The sequence below is a fragment of the Thalassophryne amazonica genome, chromosome 3 (genome assembly GCF_902500255.1).
Source record: "Thalassophryne amazonica chromosome 3, fThaAma1.1, whole genome shotgun sequence".
Classification (NCBI taxonomy): Eukaryota; Metazoa; Chordata; class Actinopteri; order Batrachoidiformes; family Batrachoididae; genus Thalassophryne; species Thalassophryne amazonica.
This window is the reverse complement of record NC_047105.1, coordinates 59,655,898-59,678,944: the sequence shown is the minus strand read 5'-3', so window position 1 is coordinate 59,678,944 and position 23,047 is coordinate 59,655,898. Positions and strand designations below refer to the sequence as shown.

At 40.5% G+C, this 23,047-nt stretch overlaps 1 protein-coding gene and 1 long non-coding RNA gene across 4 annotated transcripts in view; both read left to right on the top strand.

Annotated features, from left to right (window-relative positions):
- patz1 (POZ/BTB and AT hook containing zinc finger 1) overlaps positions 1 to 8,788 on the top strand; it is a 45,988-nt gene extending 37,200 nt beyond the window's left edge. For 2 of the 3 annotated variants that reach the window (XM_034166429.1, XM_034166428.1), the window contains one exon: positions 7,740 to 8,788. In XM_034166429.1, the coding sequence (XP_034022320.1) occupies positions 7,740 to 8,218 (479 nt within the window). In that variant the 3' untranslated portion in view covers positions 8,219 to 8,788. Of the gene's footprint in view, positions 1 to 7,231; positions 7,445 to 7,739 lie in introns of all 3 variants that reach the window. The other variant, XM_034166427.1, reaches the window with a different exon arrangement.
- Positions 8,789 to 11,530: 2,742 nt separating this feature from the next.
- On the top strand, positions 11,531 to 15,027 carry LOC117506802. The gene is made up of 2 exons (XR_004559552.1): positions 11,531 to 12,785; positions 13,170 to 15,027. It is a non-coding gene; the product is annotated as an uncharacterized LOC117506802 (long non-coding RNA).
- The last annotated feature ends 8,020 nt before the right edge of the window (positions 15,028 to 23,047 follow it).

Sequence of the window (23,047 nt, the reverse complement as noted above, 5' to 3'; positions counted from 1 at the left end):
ACTGCAAGCTGTTGTATAATTGGTGGATATAAGATATATCTGACATTTATCTCATTGAAGAACACCAAATCTTTCCTTTAGAGCATTAACCTGTAGTTTAGTTATCATTTTTTGATACTTATGTATACCATATGGAACCTGAAATTGCTTTCAAATTTACCGACATTTTGTCTGGGGGGGTGGGGTCAATCTCGCAATGATTCTCTGGGTTGTTTGGGCTGGGAAGGACATAAACCTGTTGTATCCTTTGTTTTGGGGGGAAAGAAAGTTGCATTTGTGTGCCACATTCCAAGCAGCCTTCAAAATGAGGCAGTCTAGTTGTGCCACTACAGTGAGGAAAATAAGTATTTAAACACCCTGCGATTTTGCAAGTTCTCCCACTTAGAAATCATGGAGGGGTCTGAAATTTTCATCTTAGGTGCATGTTCACTGTGAGAGACATAATCTTAAAAAAAAAAAAAATCCAGAAATCACAATGTATGATTTTTTTAAATAATTTACGAGGTCTATTAGAAAAGTATCCGACATTATTTTTTTCAAAAACCATATGGATTTGAATCACGTGTGATTACATCAGACATGCTTGAACCCTTATAGGCATGCGAGAGTTTTTTTTCACGCCTGTCGGTTACGTCATTCGCCTGTGGGCAGTCTTTGAGTGAGGAGTGGCCCACCCTCTCGTCGATTTTTTTTCATTGTTTAGGAATGGCTCAGAGACTGCTGCTTTGTTTGATCAAAATTTTTTCAAAACTGTGAGGCACAACTGAGTGGACACCATTCGATAAATTTAGCTGGTTTACGGTAAAAATTTTAACGGCTGATGAGAGATTTTGGTCTGGTAGTGTCGCCGTAAGGACGGCCCACGGTGCTTGACGGCGAGCTGCGCTTCGAGGCGGCAGCGTCTCGCCATTTCAAGTTGAAAACTTCCACATTTCAGGCTCTGTTGACCCAGGAAGTCGTCAGAGAACAGAGAACTTTCAGAAGAAGTCGGCATGAGGAGTTTATTCGGACATTCCATTGTTAACGGACATTTTGTAATGAAAGAATGTGTGGGCAGAGTCGCATGTCGGGCCGGACCCGACTGCGGGGGGTCGCGACAGGAAAAACACCTCTGTTGGAAACCTTAACAGGCAAGTTGGAACATGCCCAAGCTGTTAAACAATTTCTCAGTTACTCACTTGTTGAAAGCCATCAAAAGCCACCTGAATTTTACAAATGGTTTTCAACACAGAGGTGTTTTTCCTGTCGCGGCGCACACAGATTCGCCGAGTCGTCACGGAAACGACTCGGCGAATTTGCGTGCACGTCTTTCATTACAAAATGTCCTTAAACAGTGGAATGTCCGCATAAAGTCCTCATGCCGACCTCTTCTGAATCTTCTCTGTTCTCTCACGACATCCTGGGTGAATTAAGCCTTAAATTAGGATGTTTTCCGGCCGACGACGGCGCCTGGAAGCGCTGCGCGACGTCCCGCTCCGTGGGAAGTCCTTACACTGACAGAAACACCCCATAATCTCTCATCAGCCGTTAAACTTTTCACCGAAAACCAGCTTAATTTCTCGAATAGTGTCCACTCGGATATTCCTCACAGGTCCAGAAAAAATTTTGATAAAGCAACGCGCGCCGTCTCGAGCAGCGTGTGAAACAAAGGAATTCAGCCGAGAGGGCGGGACCACATCTCACTCAAGGCCTGCCCACAGGGAAATGACGTCACCGACACGCGTGAAAAAACTCACGCATGCGCACGAGGGTTCAAGCATGATTGGTGTAATCGCACGTCATTCAAATCCATATAGTTTTTAAAAAAAATAAAAAGGTAGGATACTTTTCTGATAGACCTCGTATTTGTATGTTACTACTGCAAATAAGTATTTGAACACCTGTGAAAATCATTGTTAATATTTGGTACAGTAGCCTTTGTTTGCAGTTACAGAGGTCAAACATTTCCTGTAGTTTTTCACCAGGTTTGCACACACTGCAGCAGGGATTTTGGTCCACTCCTCCATACAGATCTTCTCTAGATCTTTCAGGCTTGGAGTTTCAGCTCCCTCCAAAGATTTTCTATTGAGTTCAGGTCTGGAGACTGGCCAGGCCACTCCAGGTCCTTGAAATGCTTCTTACCGAGCCCCTCCTTAGTTGCCCTGGCTGTGTGTTTAGGGTCATTGTCATGCTGGAAGACCCAGCCATGACCCATCTTCAATGCTCTTACTGAGGGAAGGAGGTTGTTTGCTAAAATCTCGCAATACATGACCCCATCCATCCTCCCTTCAATACGGTGCAGTCGTCCTGTCCCCTTTGCAGAAGAGCACACCCAGAGTATGATGTTTCCACCCCCATGCGTCACGGTTGGGATGGTTTTCTTGGGGTTGTTCTCATCCTCTAAACATGGTAAGTGGAGTTGACTCCAAAAAGCTCTATTCTGGTCTCATCTGACCACATGACCTTCTCCCATGCCGCCTCTGGATCATCCAGATGGTCACTGGTGAACTGTAAACGGGCCTGGACATGTGCTGGCTTGAGCAGGGGGACCTTGCTGCCCTGCAGGATTTTAAACCATGACAGCATCATGTGTTACTATGTTACTAATGTAATCTTTGTGACTGTGGTCCCAGCTCTCTTCAGGTCATTGACCAGGTCTTCCTGTGTAGTTCTGAGCTTTCTCAGACTCATCCTTACCCCACAAAGTGAGATCTTGCATGGAATCGCAGACCGAGGGAGATTGACAGTCATCTCCTGCTTCTTCCACTTTCTAATAAATAATCATAACAGTTGTCGTCTTCTACCAAGCTGCTTGCCTGTTGTCCTGTAGTCCATCCCAGCCTTGTGCAGGTCTTCAGTTTTGTCCCTGGTGTCCTTAGACAGCTCTTTGGTCTTGGCTATGCTGGACAGGTTGGAGTGTGATTGATTGAGAGTGTGATCAGGTGTCTTTTATACAGGTAACAAGTTCAAACAGGTGCAATTAATACAGGTAAAGAGTGCAGAATAAGAGGGCTTTTTAAAGAAAAAATAACAGGTCTGTGTGAGCCAGAATTCTTGCTGGTTGGTAGGTGTTCAAATACTTATTTGCAGCAGTAACATACAAATAAATTTAAAAAATCATACATTGTGATTTCCGGATTTTTTTTATTTTTTATTTTTAGATTATGTCTCTCACAGTGGACATGCACCTAAGATGGAAATTTCAGACCCCTCCATGATTTCTAAGTGGGAGAACTTGCAAAACTGCAGGGTGTTCAAATACTTATTTTCCTCACTGTATGACACGTGGGCAATGAGTGCAGAATTCTGAGGATGTAGCCCCTGAATTGAGACACAGCCATGGTTAGACTGGTTGAAGAGTGAAAAATTGTTTAAAATTTTTGCCTATGTAAAGTGGAGTTGAAAATAATGAATTATTCAATCTGAATAGTTTATTATTATTATTATTATTATTATTTACTGCTCAGTTGGTAGTGCAGTGTAGCTAACATCTACAAGGTTGGCTAATATTAGCAGCACCTGTTGATAAACAATGTGTTGCGTGGTATTTCACACAGAAATACTGTAGCAGCATGTTCATAGGCAGTAGTAGGACAGTACTGTGTGTATGATTTATTAAACTGGGTGCAAAAAAAGACAGAAGTCCTAAAAAAACAAACACGACAGCTGTCTCTACTGTTAATGCTCAAAACAGCCATCTTGGATTGTGAACTTTGGGTATGTGGTATTCAAACGAGTTCGAGTTGTGACACTAGGGGGTGTAACGGGAAATCACATACTCAAAACACATCTGGAACAATAACGGTGCTAAGAACCAAAACAAACCATTTCCCTGTCTGGTTCCTGTGCCCAAGTAGTAGAACATCAAACACACTTAATGACTACAGACCTGTGGCCCTAACATCACATGTTATAAAGTTACATGAGAGGCTCGCCCCGAGGCACCCCCGCACAGTCGTCGAATGATCGCTGCACCCTCTGCAGTTCCCATACCCTCCAAACAGGGGAGTGGAGGATGCCATTATCTTCATGCCACACAGAGCTTATTCTCACCTGGAGGAGCCAGGCAGCACTACGAGAGTCAGACTGAATGGTGTTGAATGCACTGAAGAAGTCATTCGGCTCGACTTACTTGGCAATAAACTACGTGACATAGTGATGGGATGACGATACCTCAAGGAGTGTAGTGACACACTACAAAAACTGTGTCAGCACTGTATTGACACTGTGTTGGTCACTCAATAGTGACCCCTGCAGTAGTTATAAAATCATTGCAGGCAAATAAAATGAAAATAAGATGGAAAAGCTAACATGCTGCAAACCCAACATCAGCCTGTGAAATATTCAATCACCAGTCCTTTATTTAAAATGTGATCTCATCATTGCATTTTTCATGTGCTCAACTTGTGTGTCAAGTTAAGCTGTTCATGAGAAGAGTTTAAACTTTGCTTAAAACCTTGTTTGTGTAAATGCTAAACTGCGTTGGTATGTACAAGTAGAATATAGCGAATTTGTCTAATAAAATTCAGAGTTAAAATTTGCCTGGGGTACGCACAGGAGTATCTGCCAATTCCGCATTGCCATGCCGAGCTCTATAATGCCTCAGCATTGAAGTGCTCTTATTGATGTAAGATAGCTCTGTGGAGCAGAGCCAACACTTCACCTACAATAAAATAAAATGTTAATTTATCTGAAAATGATTCAGACCTCTTACCAGAAAGGAGTACAAACATATTTCATTGAAAAAATAGCAGTAAACAATGCCCAAAGGAGAAAAAGATCTACCTTATTTGGTGTCAGAAAAATCAAAACTTATTCCAGACTGGGGTAAACCTCTGAATGGTCCATGAAGTCAGTGGAACAAGGTGAAGGCAAGCAAAAATCCAAAGTCCAACAGCAAAACTCCATCCAACAAATCCGCAACATGTCGATGCAGTTTGTTTCCTTATAAACACAGTTTGGCACGGCGCATCTGAATGACACACTTCCTGTATCGGTCACATGATTTTTTTTTTCTTCCCCTTAAAGCGATACACGCACCAATACGGGGTTTCACTCTTGTGTGCTCGGCACAGTGCTGACGCACCAGTGTTGTTCATCCCATCACTAATGTGACATGAAGGTGGAGGCTACACTGGTAGCCTGGATTACCAACTACCTCACAAGCCGCCCACAGTATGTGAGGCTTGGGGGCACCACAGGGGACGGTCCTGTCTCCCTTCCTGTTCACACTCCACACCTCAGAATTCAAGTTCTGGTCACAGTCCTGCCATCTGCAGAAGTTCTCGGACGACCCTGCCATTGTGGGCTGCGTCGGTAGCGACCAGGAGGCTGAGTACAGGAGTGTGGTGGACAGGTTTGTGGAGTGGTGTGGACTCAACCACATGCAGCTCAACGTATCTAAGGGCCCCGTCACACTTAGCTAGATTCAGCTCGAATGGAGCTGAATCAGGCCGAATTGGGGGGAGCCAAATTTTGAGGCCCAATCAGTAGGAACAGACAATAGGACAGCCATGTAGGAATGGCATACGACCACTTAGAATGTGGGTGGATCCCACCTCGACTGATTCGTGCACACCCATGCATATGCACACGATTGCAGTCCAAATGTACTTGGACAACAGTAGGAATATCTGCAATGCTGTTACAATGCACTAAGAACACAAATGATACACTCAGGGTGCCAGACGGAAGCAGACACGGGGAGAGGAGGGTGTGAGCCATTACCATGTCTGCCCTTTGCACAAGATCTGCCGATACTGGATTTAGAAATGCATCAACATAACTGACATGTAACCCAGGATCCACTATCGCATTGCTGTAGTGCTTGTCATCGCGTGTGAGCAGAGTATTACGGCCATCAGATCACTGACCTGCTCAGCCATCCTAACAACTGCACGCACCTGTTATAAAAAGCACTCTGTGATGTGGAACGTGTCGATGTCCCACATGTGTACAGTCATTGTTGTCCAACAGCCCACAATATGTGTCGTGCTCAATGTGTCATTCACTCGGCCTCACTTCCTCTCTCGCTCGCACTGTCCGTCAGCAGGACACCGTGACCACTCAGAATGAACATCATCTTCCCGCGCATAACGGACCCTCTGCACTGTGCGATCAGGGTTTAAGAGCCCCCTCACAGGGCAGCACTGCGATCAGACCTCACAGCTCCACGGGGCTGTGCACTCACGGATGTCACAGCTCCACGGGGCTGTGCACTCACGGATGTCACAGCTCCACGGGGCTGCGCAGGATCCACCACCACACCTCCACGGGGCTGCGCGCGATGGACCGCTACGGGGGTGTGCGCGATCAGACTCCACAGCTGCACAGGGCTGCGTGCGAACAGACAGCACAACTCACAAAATAACCTTTCACATTTTCTGCACTGCAAATGTGGTTTACAAAGTTTTGAGTTGATGCCATCAGTTCCATAAGTCCATGCACACAATGTTTTGTTTTGGTTACACCTCATGGTATGAAGAACACCCCATGATAAATGTTTTTGAAGTTTTTCAACACGCATAATGAAGATGTTAGGAATTAGTTTCTTTGGCACTTAATGTTTGCTTGAGTAAGCTATTAGTCATGTGGAAGAAGTTAGACCACAATACAAATAAAAAATACAAACTACAACTTTATTTCAGAATCCTATTTTACACTATTTACATTGCCATTGACTTTCAGTGATTTAACGAGTTGCAAAAAGAATTGGGTACACCAACAGAAAATGTGATTGAGCTTTGAAATTGTCATAATGTGTACTGTCACTATACTTTATCGCAGTCACTGCCATTTGTTATTGCATTTGCAAACTAATTGAAACTGTGTTTGGGGAAATAGCCATTGTACTGTTTTATATATTATTAGTCTTGCTTGGACTTTTGGCTGTAATGCTCAGGGCTTTTCTGTATTCTTAGAACTGGAAAACTGAGTGTAATTAATAATCTGAAAAGGAGCAGTATTGGGTTTTTAACATAAAATTTGCTTGCAGTCACTTGGTTGAGCTACTTCTAGTGTAGTTTTGGTTTTACCTGATTCTTTTGAAGAATTTGTTGTTAGTGGAAAAAGTATCATTTAATAATTCTTGTCAGTTTTTGGAAATTATAGTTATAGCTGCATAGCTTACTTTATATACAGACATAAATAGAAATATAGTGGAGATGAAATGAGGTAATTCTGTCTGCATGGTTTCCGCTGGCTTGTTGTCTGTCCCTCCCCTTTCCTTTCTCCCTGGCTGGGTGTTATGTAGACGTGGGGGTCAGTCGCCAGCTGCTTCTCACCTCATCTGAGGCAGAGTGTCGCTTTCATGGGCTCTCTGGACACCCAGTTCTCCCCCAGCCTGGCCCTCCAGCCTTGGGCCTGCAGCCTGAGCTGCTTTTGGGGAAGTCAGGCGAGGCTCCATATTTCTGGGAGTGTCGCTCTGGCGGGGTCCCTGCCTTCCCCGTCCATGGGCCTGCTGCAGGTCAGTACAGTCCAGCAGGAGGGGTGGGGTGGGGGCATGGTGCTTACAGCGCCCATTGGATGGATAATTCAAGGTGAAAACTGGACAAATGGACTGAGCTAGATTATTGGATGGTGTACTGCTGTAGCTACAGCTTAAGAATTTTCAGTTTCTCTCTATAACTGTTACAATCAAATTATATTTGAGGAAGCTTGTTTTGAAGTCTTTCTGTACTAATTCACGGTTCTTTTTTCCTCCTGTTTCCCTTTTTTTTTCTCACTACCCACCCTTCTTGCTCATGCTATGTTTATTACAGACGGGCAGGAAAACGCTGGTAAATGTCTTCACCTGGAATCAGAAGAATCAGACCCTTCATTTGGAGAACTGCCTGATGGTGACGAGCTGAAGTCTCCACACAAACCTGATGGGCCGGAGCTTGAGGTGGCCTCTCTGGCCTGTAATGGACAAGCTGCAGGCGCCTTGGGCTCTTCAGAGGGAGCCAAACCCAAGACGGACCCTGAGAAGAAATTTATCTGCAGCATCTGTGGTCAGGCCTTCCGCACCAAGTCCTACCTCAACAAGCACCAGCACAGAGTACACAAAACCCAAAGGGGCCAAGTGAGTGTAGGAGCTGGTTTAAGTGAGCTACCTCCCTCACTGACCTCACCCTTCTCCCCTCAGCAAAGCATGTCTCTGCTGGAGTCCTTCGGCTTTCAGATCGTGCAGTCTGCTTTTGCCTCCTCACTGGTAGACACTGACGCAGGTCAAAGCGGCGTTGACTTTGGAGGGAAGTAACATGTTTTACGGGACCAGATTTTCACATCATCTCTTATTCTTATGACAAAACCTGGTTGCTCACACAAGATGCTCTGTGTTTGGGAACAACTTGGCCTCAAGATTTCTTTATGTTTTCTTCAATGTTGAAACCCTATTTTTGTTGTCGACTGCCCTATGATTCCTACATTTTTCAGAGTAAAGTGCTTGTACAGTGTCTTAGTTCATTAAAAATGACATGAAGGGTTTTTTTCCCCTCCCTATTTTGTATGGTTTTTTTTTTTTTGTCTGTGTAATTAAGCTTTATTCGGTGCACTTTTTTTTTTTTTTTTTGCCTCACAGCTCGTAAGCAGATGTCTTTACCTCAGAGCAACAAGAGGGCTGAATTACAGATTTGTTTTCTTCTTTACCTCTTAAGAAGGAAATCCTTTTGTTTTGAGGGCAGATACTTAACTTGCTCACACATTGAGAAACCCACAGCATGTTTCATGATACATTTAAGCAATTGATAACGTCTTCATGAACCAAGGAGTCAGTGTTCATTTCAGGCAGTGATTCTGATGTCTGTGAATGAGTGCTTTGTTTAAAAAATTTTTTAAAAGCGTTTTGTTGTTTTTGAAAACCTGGATTCATACCCATCTTAAATTGTATAATCTCAAATGTGACAGAGCCACTGAACTGTCAGATATTAATGAGGCTACCTCATGAAAGTAAATATTGTGATCCTATTTTGAACATACCCCAAATCAAAAGTCAAGGTTCCATTGGCTCTTCTGTCAGCTCTCCTCTCATTGAAGTTATTATTAATCATTTGTTTTCTTTAAGGCCTACATTTGTGCTGAATTTCATCATACGTATGTAAGACTAACAAAGAAACTGAGTCATGTAAATTCCTGCACAACCGAAAAACTGAATTTACAACATCGGTCGATTTTTGGTTAGCATTCATATCTCACTATCTGAACAGGCTGATGGGTACTATGCATAACATATTATATATATATATATATATATAAACACAACCCCTGGCAAAACATTATGGAATCACCGGCCTCGGAGGATGTTCATTCAGTTGTTTAATTTTGTAGAAAAAAAGCAGAACACAGACATGACACAAAACTAAAGTCATTTCAGATGGCAACTTTCTGGCTTTAAGAAACACTATAAGAAATCAGGAAAAAAAAAATGTGGCAGTCAGTAACGGTTACTTTTTTAGACCAAGCAGAGGGAAAAAAATATGGACTCACTCAATTCTGAGGAAAAAATTATGGAATCATGAAAAACAAAAGAACGCTCCAACACATCACTAGTGGGTGATTCTTTAACTACGGGCACTATTGGCCTTGTAAATGTAATTTCCACCACACCATTGCCTTACAATATAAAGCACCTTGGGGCAACTATTTGTTGTGATTTGGCACTATATACATGTGCTCTGATGTCACTGTTTATTTCCATAGAAACTACCAAAACAATCTTTCATACAAACTGTTTAAAGGGACGTTACAGTGTTGTGGTGGAAATTACGGCAGTAGTGTGGGACAACTACATTTTGTTTAAAAAAAAAATCACAATAGTTGTATGACATTGAATACCCCAATTATGTTTTGATTATTTGACTGATATTTTATTCAGAGATATTTTAAAACATTAGAAAAAACGTTTCTTTACCATTCATTTTTGTCATTGAAGATCAAAAGTCTGGATGTGGGAGAAGCACAAAACAGCAATATTTGCATATAATGATGCTGAAAAAAGGTGAAAAAGTCATCATAGACTACTAGAACACATTTCTTAACACACTTTCATTGTAAAGATAACTATAAAAGTGTGACGTTTCCCCTTTTTTCTGTTTCTCATAAAATATGAACAAAGGACATAAGTGCCCGTAGTCTAAGAATCACCCTAGTATTTTGTTGCACCAACTCTGGCTTTTATAACAGCTTGCAGTCTCTGAGGTATGGACTTAATGAGTGACAAACAGTACTCTTCATCAATCTGGCTCCAACTTTCTCTGATTGCTGTTGCCAGATCAGCTTTGCAGGTTGGAGCCTTGTCATGGACCATTTTCTTCAACTTCCACCAAAGATTTTCAATTGGATTAAGATCTGGACTATTTGCAGGCCATGACATTGACCCTATGTGTCTTTTTGCAAGGAATGTTTTCACAGTTTTTGCTCTATGGCAAGATGCATTATCATCTTGAGAAATGATTTCATCATCCCCAAACATCCTTTCAATTGATGGGATAAGAAAAGTGTCCAAAATATCAAAGTAAACTTGTGCATTTATTGATGTAATGACAGCCATCTCCCCAGTGCCTTTACCTGACATGCAGCCCCATATCATCAATGACTGTGGAAATTTACATGTTCTCTTCAGGCAGTCATCTTTATAAATCTCATTGGAACGGCACCAAACAAAAGTTCCAGCATCATCACCTTGCCCAATGCAGATTTGAGATTCATCACTGAATATGACTCATCCAGTCATCCACAGTCCACGATTGCTTTTCCTTAGCCCATTGTAACCTTGTTTTTTTCTGTTTAGGTGTTAATGATGGCTTTCGTTTAGCTTTTCTGTATGTAAATCCCATTTCCTTTAGGCGGTTTCTTACAGTTCGGTCACAGATGTTGACTCCAGTTTCCTCCCATTTGTTCCTCATTTTTTTTGTTGTGCATTTTCGATTTTTGAGACATACTGCTTTAAGTTTTCTGTCTTGACGCTTTGATGTCTTCCTTGGTCTACCAGTATGTTTGCCTTTAACAACCTTCCCATGTTGTTTGTATTTGGTCCAGAGTTTAGACACAGCTGACTGTGAACAACCAACATCTTTTGCAACATTGCGTGATGATTTACCCTCTTTTAAGAGTTTGATAATCCTCTCCTTTGTTTCAATTGACATCTCTCGTGTTGGAGCCATGATTCATGTCAGTCCACTTGGTGCAACAGCTCTCCAAGGTGTGATCACTCCTTTTTAGATGCAGACTAACGAGCAGATCTGATTTGATGCAGGTGTTAGTTTTGGGGATGAAAATTTACAGGGTGATTCCATAATTTATTCCTCAGAATTGACTGAGTCCATATTTTTTTTTTCCCTTCTGCTTGGTCTGAAAAAGCAACCATTACTGACTGCCACAATTTTTTTTTCTTGATTTCTTATAGTGTTTCTTAAAGCCAGAAAGTTGCCATTTGAAATGACTTTAGTTTTGTGTCATGTCTGTGATCTGCTTTTTTTTTTTCTACAAAGTTAAACAACTGAATGAACATCCTCCGAGGCCGGTGATTCCATAATTATTGCCAGGGGTTGTATATGTGTGTATATATATATATATATATATATATATATATATATATATCTTATTTGTACGCCTTGGAGAGTAAAATTGAGAATACAGTGATAAACGGAGCTTACTGTTGGCCAGGGTTATAATACTGATGTGATAACTGGTTGAATGTGATTTCTGCAATCCCCTGAAGTTTTTTGTTTGTTTAAATAATGGTTTGTCAAATCAATTTGTTCCAAGAAGTGAAAGTGTACAACTGAGGAATACAGCTGTTTATTACTGTGCTCTATATGCAGAAATAGTTTAGAATAAGTATTTTCCTGAAAAGTTTTTTTTTTTTTTTTTTTTTTTTTGAGGGGCGAGTTTTTTTGGTTAATATTACAATATATTGATTATGTCACAAAACATGCCTTGTGCTGATTGAGAATGGATGTTGTATACAAGCATAGAATGAAATTTGTTTTTGACACTTGGATATTAACTCAGTTGTGTATATTAAACATGGAGGAAGGTCAGGTATATTTTTAGTATATATTGAGAATTGTAGATTATATTTTATTAACTTATTTGTGTCCCTTCTGCTTTGTGTACAGGTTAAGTTTTTCTAATTGTCAAATGAAAATCCTGTGACTTCTCTCATTTTGTATTTTCCCCCCATTATAATAGAAGCGTTTGTTTGTCGTTATAGTTATGGATTTAGATGTCAATTGTATGGACCGAACAAACCCAGGGGAACTCAGTAAATTGTGTGTGTGTTTACAGTAACATTCAGTTAGCCATGCCACAAAATGCTTATGAGTGTGTTTCGATGAAAATGTAGTTAATACCATTAAAACGTAAAGCTCACGTCTTATCAAGAAATATCTTTGACACAATAAAGACATTTTTCCTCCTACTGCTGTTCCTCAACAGTTGGTGGCAATTCTGTCACATGAAACGAGAAATTAACACTGGATCTTGTACCAGCTTTTGACTTCTGTAATTTATGATCTTGTTTTTGTTGATTCTTTCATTTTATTTGCATTATGAGAAATCTGTAAACATTTAAAACTTTCTGACATTTATGTACTTGTTTAGCATTGTAACCCAGCAGCTTGTTATAGTTTAAAGGAAAATGCCAACATTTTCCCACCTAGGCACTTTATTTATTTTTTTATGTTTTGTGGGTCATCTTTTCACTTTGGACAAAAATTAATGTTGGACCCAGCCCCACCTCGGCAATCAACTTATAATCACTCAGTGGACATTGTCGCCATCCAGCAGCTAAAACGCTAAGGTAAGCAGCCAACTTTATAATCGTTGTCTTGAAAAGATTAGCGCTGACGGTTGATTAGTGGTTAGCACTGTTGCCTCACAGCAAGAAGGACATGGGTTTGATTCCCACCTGTGGCCTTTCTGTGTGGAGTTTGTGTGTTCTCTCTGTGTTTGCGTGAGTTCTCTCGGCGCTCTGATTTCTCTCGGCGCTCTGATTTCCTCCCACATCCAAAGACGCTGGCTTTGGTGGATTGGATATTCTAAATTATCCATAGGTGTGTGTAGGAGTGAGTGTGTGTGTTTGTGTATATGTGGCCTTGCGACACACTGCCGTCCTTTCTAGGGTGTAACCCGCCTCATGCGTTAACTGCTGGGATACGCTCCAGGCTCTCCGTGACCCTTAATTGGAAACGCAGTTGAAGATGAGCAAGTCTTGAAAAGTTTATGTTTAGCGAGGAAAACATGCGTGTTTATCTGTGCGTAGGTCCTGTCCATGCTACTGGACAGGACCTAGTGATGCTTTTGCCTCTTGACAGGTGACAAGAACCTGCAAACTGAGTATTTCTGATAGCCCCAACCAGTAACATTAATTAGTTGGTTAGCCTGTGACTTTGTATTCTAAATCGCTAATGACCAGATAAAATTTTTGTCATGAATGAAAATGTGACCCCCAGTACATCTAAGAAATAAATCTTAGTTTGGAAAGTGCCAGTTATTCTTTAAACTTGACAACCTTACAGTTCATAGCCTCCACCAAGGCCCACAACACCTCATCTCACAATTTGATTTTTTTTTTTTTTTTTTTATCTGGATTGTACCCCAACATTCCTTGGTTGTTAACTAAGGCCAGACTCAGCCATTTTGCCACATTTTGTAAAAGTTTATTGGCATACCATTAGCTGTGGCTGACATATGAATATCAGCTAAAAATGCAAACAGACCCTTTTCACAGTGGCTACTTCCTGCTACTGAAATGTGTTGAAAATGACATAATTATGTTTGCATTAATGAAGTGATCTAATTAGTGTCATTTTTTTTTAAAGTGTCAGTTCTGAGCCTCTTGGATGTGGTTTATATATATATATATATATATATAAATTCTGGTCACTTCATGTGATAAAGTACATAAAGCCTTTGTTGAAGTAATTGAAATAAGTTGCGCTGTCGGTGAAAAGGGTCTGTTTTGAAATTCTGGCCCTGTTATAATAAGAGGCATCAGCGGCATGTGTGTCTCTGCTGTAAACTTTAATCCTGACACCCTTTGGTCTCAGTCCACTAGTGAAGGGTTTTGCCGTGTGTGTTGTTGACTCTGTAAAAACAGAATTATCAGCTGTCTGTGTACTTCTGTTCATTTTTTAAACTGTCTGTTCATTCAGTGCATTCCTATATTATTTATGGTTACACTGTAATTGTAACAAGTGTATATAGGATTCATATGCACATGCTATAAATATATTTAAAAAGACCCAACATATATAATGACATCTTGTCAATGATGGTCCTGTACATAACTCCCCCCCCCCCCCCCCCCCCCCCTCCCGTCTTCTATGTAAGTTATTGTTTGAGTGAACGTATGAACTGCTAGCACAAAAGTAAATGTGCACTGTCTTGGGGTGAATGTCTATCACTGGTTGGTGGCAGTAGTGTCACTGTACCATCACTGTTCACACTGCCACCTGCATGACTTTTTTTTTTTATATATCCACTCTGTCGTTATGTACTCAGATTTTCTCCCAAAAATGTAATAATGGTTGTTGTATTTGTTAAAATACTCTTAAGTGAAAGATTGTCAGGAAATTACACAACATTTGTTTAATTTTAGTTTTTCTTCTATGAATATTTGCCATTTAATTCATTAGGATGTATAATGTGTTCTATACATTTTGGTAATCAAATATAAAAAATGATTTTTAGAAAAACACATTCTTTGGGCCTACATGCAAGTGTTTCGTGTTCATGGTCTGTTGCAAAGTGCCTTCCAGATACTGATTGTGCACAGCAGTGGATTAAAAAAAAAAAGGTTGCTCTTTTGTAAAGGTTAAGAACTGTACAGAGTGACCTGCATTGACACTTTTTGATAAAACAGAAAATGTACAGTATCTTAAACATGGTATTTTATCATTGTATTCCACAAGGTGGCTCTTACGACATGAGCTACTGGTTTTGTTATGTCTTTGGACACATTTCAGTATAAGCATACTTTGCTATAGATTTCTGTTTTTGTATGCCGTTGTTGGGCCTCGTCTCTTGTTGGTACAGAGATGAACATTAAATAAACAGCAGTTAGAAAAAAAAAAAGCTTTATATTTGTTTGGTAAATAGTTGTTGTGGGTTCATGTCGACGTCCCAGTTTAGTCACTGGTCTGCTGTAGTGTATCACTTATTTCACCCCACCCAGACCTTGACAAGACTGACAGAATGGAAAACAACATGGAAACTTTGTAACAGATGACATATTTTCTAGGAGTGATTGTAGGCTGGTGGATAGCGAACGTGTATTTACACGTGAGTGCATATGGGTTGACTACAGCAGCGAGAGTTCCTGTCCTGAGGAGATGGAGCCCTCTTTTGTGTAAAATCTGTCAATTCAGACTTACGTTTCTTACCCTGGTTGTGTATTTTGCATTCCAACGTAGATGGGGTGAGGTGTGTTATCCAGAGACAGACTCCACAAGAATCCAAGGGTGGGGGAGTGAAGCTGTGACACCGGCTGAGCCCGTTCAAGTGTCTTAAGCCTGTGTCGGAGAACTCTCAGCATGCACAGCATTTCTATGGTTATATAAGAGCACGGTGGATTAGCACTGTTGCCTTACAGCAAGAAGGTCATGGGATCAATTCCCACCTGTGGCCTTTCTGTGGAGTTTTGCATGCTATTGGAAATTGGAAACTTTATCCAGGTCTCCCTTGTTAAAGAGATCTCAATCTTAGTGGGACTAACCTTATTAAATTTTTAAAAAATTATACACACATACAGTTGTGTTCAAAATATCAGTATTTAAAAAGAGCAAGTAAAGCTCAAAATCTTTATAACCGCTTTTATTTCCATACACGCAAATGCATTGGGAATACTGCACATTCTTCCAGACTCAAAATGATAAATTTATCCAATTTATTACTTTGCAGAACGTGAAGAAAAAGGAATATTGGGCTGTTCAGAAAAATTAAGTGCATTTTTCTTTGTGAAAAAACAGGTGGTTCTTATTTAAGGATGAAGGCAGCCAATGTCGCACATACTGGTTGTTGTATAGTTCTCTGTGAAAATCTGAGTCGAATGAGTCGTTCCAGAAATTGTTCAGAAGAATGGCGTACTTTGATTCAAAAGTTGATTGGAGAGGGGGAAACATATAAGTATAGAAAATGATAAGCTGCTCAGCTAAAATGATCTCAGATGCATTAACCTGGCAACCAAAATCAGACGTGGAAGAGAACTGAAAACTGCCATTCAAATAGGTCGAAGAATAGCCAGACTAACAAAGACTCAGCCAGTGATCACCTCCAGGGTTATCAAAGAAGGTCTAAAATTACCTGTGAACACTAACATTTGGAAGACATCTAAATGATGCCACGCTATGGGGGAGGAAGCCCCCGCAAAGTCCCATTGTTGAAAAAAAATGATGTGCCAAAAAAAAAAAACCCAGACTGGCCTAAAGGGAAATGATGCAACATTTTGTGAACTGATGAAAGCAAAATTGTTCTTTTGGGGTGTGGTTGCTGCAGACAGTTTGTCAGACAATCCCCGAAAACTGAATTCAAGCCACAGTACACTGTGAAGACAGTGAATCATGGTGGAACAAGCATCATGATATGGGGATGTTTCTCGTACTATGATATCGGGCCTATTTGTCACGTACCAGAGCTCATGGATCAGTTTGAATACATCATAATACTTGAAGACGTCACGTTGCCTTATGCCAAAGAGGAAATTCCCTTGAAATGGGTGTTTCAACAAGACAATGACCCCAAACACACCAGCAAGTAAGCAGCACCTTGGTTACAGACCAACAAGATTAACATGGAGTAACCAGCCCAGGACCTTAATCCAATAGAAAACTTTTGCGGTGACATCAGAAATCCTGTTTCTGAGCCAAGAAATGCAGAGGAATTGTGGAATGTAATCCAGTCGTCCTGGGCTGGAATGCCTGTTCACAGGTGCCAGAAGTTGGCTGACTCAATGCAACACAGATGTGAAGCAGTTCTCAGCAGTGGTGGGCATAGCTAATCAAAAAGTTAGCTTTGATAACTGCTAATCAGCTAACTGAAAAGTTATCTTTTATAACGATAAACTGCCAAAACATTTTATCGGAAGCTACAGCTAACCTTCAGTATTGCCTCCGCTACATTCTCAGCTACTAATAAGATGATTTTAAGTTTAAACACCGCAAACACTTCTGATTGAATCAAAGGCGATCACAAACCAAAACACAGCCAATGAGTCAGCATTTCTGTCTGTGCGCCCTGCTCACTGCTGTAAGGAAGCGTCATTTACTTTGACAGCATACAGCAGTCCAGCTTTGAAGCAGATGTCTTTAAAAGGAAAGCAAGTTTGACTTATGGTTTTGATTTATAAATCAAATTCATCTAGAGAGAATAGCTACATTAATGTCAAATGGTAAATGGATTGTATTTATATAGCGCTTTTCCATCTGTATCAGATGCTCAAAGCGCTTTACAATTATGCCTCACATTCACCCCGATGTCAGGGTGCTGCCATACAAGGCGCTCACTACACACCAGGAGCAATAGGGGATTAAAGGCCTTGCCCAAGGGCCCTTAGTGATTTTCCAGTCAGGTGGGGATTTGAACCCATGATCTTCTGGACTCAAGCCCAACACCTTAACTACTCGACCATCACCTCCCCTACTCTTAAAATGTACAAAGTGAAAATATAACACATAACTGTTAATTTTAAAATAATGCACTAATTCTGAAAAGTCTGTTAAGTTGTGATTCATTTCAACAACCGTGTGATATAACCGGGATCAAAATGCATAGAACACTGCCACCACCCACTACATTTTAAGAGTTGACATTAATTCTAGCCAGATTAATTTGATTTATAATTCAAAACCATAAGTCAAACCTGCTTTCCTTTTCAAGACGTCTGCCTTACAGCTGGACTGCTGTATGCTGTCAAGGGGTAATGACTTTTTTTTTTTCTTGTGGCAGTCTGGTGGCCTGGTTCCTTCTGCTGGCGTAGAGTTGAACTCAGCTCCTCTCAGCTGCCTCACTGCTGCAAAATACAAAGCAGACAGGAACCAACAGGTTTTAAAAATGTTTTTCACTGTTACTACGGAGAAAAACATTAGTTATCGGAATTAAATTCATCGGAAGCTAATTGTTCACTGATTGTTTTTGAAGTTAGCTGAAAAGCTAATCTACTAACAAAAAAGCTAGCTTTGCTAATTAGCAGAACTGTGCCCACCACTGGCTCTCAGAAACTGGTTTTACAACTAAATATTAGTTCAGTGATTCACAGGAAAGCTAAATCTTGAAGCATTTTTCAGTTTATTCAGTAAAGGTTTGAGTTTGAAAAGAAAAATACAGACACTTTTTTTTTTTTTTTTTAACAGCCCAATATTCCTTTTTCTTCACTTTCTGTGTGAAGTACATTTGATAAATTGTCCTCATGTTTTGATTTGAAATTGAATGTGAAGTGTTGCCAATGCATTTGTGTGTATAGAAATAAAAGCTATTATAAGGATTTTAAGCTCACTTTTTTTAAACACACTGCTATTAATTTGGACATGACTGTAGGTTAAAATAAGTGAATCTTTTCTCAGCTGGTGATGTGCTGTATGTTGGGGTGAGCAGAGCAGGGACATGAAATGAGCATACAGCACTGACACCACATGGGATGGCCAGAGTCAGTAGCTGACACCTGACAAAAATGACTTGAAGACATCCATTAAGGACTTCACCTTCTCTCCCAGTGTGCTCTATGTACAACTCCAGCAGCTCCTAGTGTTCCTAAGAGGTCTCCCAGCCAAGTACTAATCAGAATCTGCTCTTCTTAACTTCTAAAATCTGATGGGATCAGTTGTGCACAGAGTAGCATTGCTGCAATAATAACACATAAATAAAGGGAGTGGGTGATGATAATAGTCCTGTCTGCCAAGTATACACGTATTCTGTCAATAATGATATATTTTAGTAGAGCTGACTACAAACCAAAAACTGAACATCTTTGGTGGAAATCATCACCAGTGCACAGCAGATGTATGCCTGCGCCATACCTGTATGTTGCAATAAACAGAAAATGGACCTCTTTAATATTTTCAATTCAGTGTGAGACCAACATACACAAACTGTTGCATTCACTTACTTTTTGCACTGCTTTCAGTGTCACCTTTGTCAGTGTAAAGGTATCGAGTTGTGTCGGGGAAGAAAAACAGGATTATTGCCTGCAAGGAATGTCGCTAAAACACAAGAGATATGGCCAAGTCTCCTCTGCCCATAATCTTCCTGAAACAACAACAAAAAAAACATCAGGAGGAAAATAAAATCTACAAATCAAATAATACACCAACCTCAAGAAGCCTGTTTCTGTTTTCATCATAATAAGTAACACAAGGTTAACAAGATATAGTATTTTAGTCTGAGACCAGAAACAACAAAAAAAGATATTGGTCTGGAGGTATGCAAAAATAAATAAAAATAATTATTGAGTAATGTTTCCCACCACTGGGATTGGCTCCATCTTTCCACCGTGCCCTGAACTGGAATAAGTAAGTTTAGAAAATGGATAGACGGTAATGTTTTCCAAGTAATGTGTGTTGGCCTCTTTAATAAGTGAGTAAGTTGTTTGCAATACACACTTTTCTTGTGTTTTTAAGTTTATCCTTCTGTAGGTATATGGAGCTAAATCCAGGCCAAAAGTTTTGTAATCTGAAAATAAAAAGAGATTGAAAAAATAAATTCTGAAACTGAAAATTCAGTGTTTGTTCTTGAATTTTATAATCATTTAAAAAGTATTATTAAAATAAAAATAAGTGTAAGATATAAAAAGCGCATATTAAACAAATATGTAGGACTGCTTTTTTGCATTTGCGCAATATCTCTAAAATCAGAAAGGTCTTGTCTCAGAGTGATGCTGAAAAACTAATTCATGCATTTATTTCCTCTAGGCTGGACTATTGTAATTCATTATTATCAGGTTGTCCTAAAAGTTCCCTAAAAAGCCTTCAGTTAATTTAAAATGCTGCAGCTAGAGTACTAACGGGGACTAGAAGGAGAGAGCATATCTCACCCATATTGGCCTCTCTTCATTGGCTTCCTGTTAATTCTAGATTAGAATTTAAAATTATTCTTCTTACTTATAAGGTTTTGAATAATCAGGTCCCATCTTATCTTAGGGACCTCATAGTACCATATCACCCCAATGGAGCGCTTCGCTCTCAGACTGCATGCTTACTTGTAGTTCTTAGGGTTTGTAAGAGTAGAATGGGAGGCAGAGCCTTCAGCTTTCAGGCTCCTCTCCTGTGGAACCAGCTCCCAATTCAGTTCAGGGAGACAGACACCCTCTCTACTTTTAAGATTAGGCTTAAAACTTTCCTTTTTGCTAAAGCTTATAGTTAGGGCTGGATCAGGTGACCCTGAACCATCCCTTAGTTATGCTGCTATAGACGTAGACTGCTGGGGGGTTCCCATGATGCACTGTTTCTTTCTCTTTTTGCTCTGTATGCACCACTCTGCATTTAATCATTAGTGATCGATCTCTGCTCCCCTCCACAGCATGTCTTTTTCCTGGTTCTCTCCCTCAGCCCCAAAGAGCCCCAGCAGAAGACTGCCCCTCCCTGAGCCTGGTTCTGCTGGAGGTTTCTTCCTGTTAAAAGGGAGTTTTTCCTTCCTACTGTAGCCAAGTGCTTGCTCACAGGGGGTCGTTTTGACCATTGGGGTTTTACATAATTATTGTATGGCCTTGCCTTACAATATAAAGCGCCTTGGGGCAACTGTTTGTTGTGATTTGACGCTATATAAAAAATTGATTGATTGATTGATTGATATATATTTTCAGTTTAAATATACAACCCCTGGCAAAAACTATGGAATCACCGGCCTGGATGATGGAGGATGTTCATTCAGTTGTTTAATTTTGTAGAAAAAAAAGCAGATCACAGACATGACACAAACCTAAAGTCATTTCAAATGGCAACTTTCTGGCTTTAAGAAACACTATAAGAAATCAGGAAAAAAAATTGTGGCAGTCAGTAACGGTTACTTTTTTAGACCAAGCAGAGGGAAAAAAATATGGAATCACTCAATTCTGAGGAAAAAATTATGGAATCATGAAAAACAAAAGAACGGTCCAACACATCACTAGTATTTTGTTGCACCACCTCTGGCTTTTATAACAGCTTGCAGTCTCTGAGGCATGGACTTAATGAGTGACAAACAGTACTCTTCATCAATCTGGCTCCACCTTTCTCTGATTGCTGTTGCCAGATCAGCTTTGCAGGTTGGAGCCTTGTCATGGACCATTTTCTTCAACTTCCACCAAAGATTTTCTATTGGATTAAGATCCGGACTATTTGCAGGCCATGACATTGGCCCTATGTGTCTTTTTGCAAGGAATGTTTTCACAGTTTTTGCTCTATGGCAAGACGCATTATCATCTTGAAAAATGATTTCATCATCCCCAAACATCCTTTCAATTGATGGAATAAGAAAAGTGTCCAAAATATCAACGTAAACTTGTGCATTTATTGATGATGTAATGACAGCCATCTCCCCAGTGCCTTTACCTGACATGCAGCCCCATATCATCAATGACTGTGGAAATTTACATGTTCTCTTCAGGCAGTCATCTTTATAAATCTCATTGGAACGGCACCAAACAAAAGTTCCAGCATCATCACCTTGCCCAATGCAGATTCGAGATTCATCACTGAATATGACTTTCATCCAGTCATCCACAGTTCACGATTGCTTTTCCTTAGCCCATTGTAACCTTATTTTTTTCTGTTTAGGTGTTAATGATGGCTTTCGTTTAGCTTTTCTGTATGTAAATCCCATTTTCTTCATGCGGTTTCTTACAGTTCGGTCACAGACGTTGACTCCAGTTTCCTCCCATTCGTTCCTCATTTGTTTTGTTGTGCATTTTCGATTTTTGAGACATATTGCTTTAAGTTTTCTGTCTTGACGCTTTGATGTCTTCCTTGGTCTACCAGTATGTTTGCCTTTAACAACCTTCCCATGTTGTTTGTATTTGGTCCAGAGTTTAGACACAGCTGACTGTGAACAACCAACATCTTTTGCAACATTGCGTGATGATTTACCCTCTTTTAAGAGTTTGATAATCCTCTCCTGATATCTCAAAGCCGTCCCGTGAGACCAAAACGAAGGTGGTTTTGTGTCGGTCCAGCAGCAAATCCATCGTGACGCGCGAAGCGTCCGCTCGGCTTTCCATGATAAAATCTCTTGTTAAATGTGAAATCTGAAGGAAAATAGTTGATGTCCAGCTCTTGTGATAACCAGAGAAATTGCACACGATGGTCACGGATCCACAGAGCGATCTGTTTAGAAATTAAATGGTCGCTCAGCCTGTCGATGGCAGCTGGAGCGCGGCGCGCCCCACAGCTGCTGCGGGCTGTCCTTAAAGGGACAGTAACATCCCTTAATGTGTTTGAAGCCCATAAAATTTTCAATAAAAAACACCTGAATTTCTCGAATGGTGTCCACATGGATGTGCCTCACAGTTTCTAAAAAAAATTTGATCAAGCAAAGCAGCAGTCTCTCAGCCATTTCCCTGACAATGAAAATCCGCCGAGAGGGCTGGACCACTCCTCACTCAAAGCCTGCTCACAGGCGAATGACGCAACCGACAGGCGTGAAAAAAATCACGCATGCGCATGAAGGTTCAAGGTTGGCTCACGCAAGCACATGTGATTCAAATCCATATGTTTTTTTGTTTTTTTTAAATAAGGTCGGATACTTTTCTAATAGACCTCGTATAGTTATATCATCCGGTGCTTATTTTAGGCCAATGATCTGACCCATAATTTTCGCAAAGCCAACGAAGATGGCAGTTGTGAGGGTGATGAAACATCTGAGTGTCTTTGGAGAAGTCTCACCAATGTACATCAGATGAACACTTCGTCCAAGATCTGCAGAGAAATGAAAGAGAAAAAGGGAAAACAACAGTTTAACCTGAAGATGTACAAGGAGCGCACAAACACACTTGGGTAACATTGGCCACAGTCATTATTACTCCTACCAACCAATCACATGGTTCAGCTTTTATCTGTGATCAAAGAGTAGATTTTGGATAAGATCTCTTCCCTGATCGAAAGTCCATCTCTACAAAAATTTT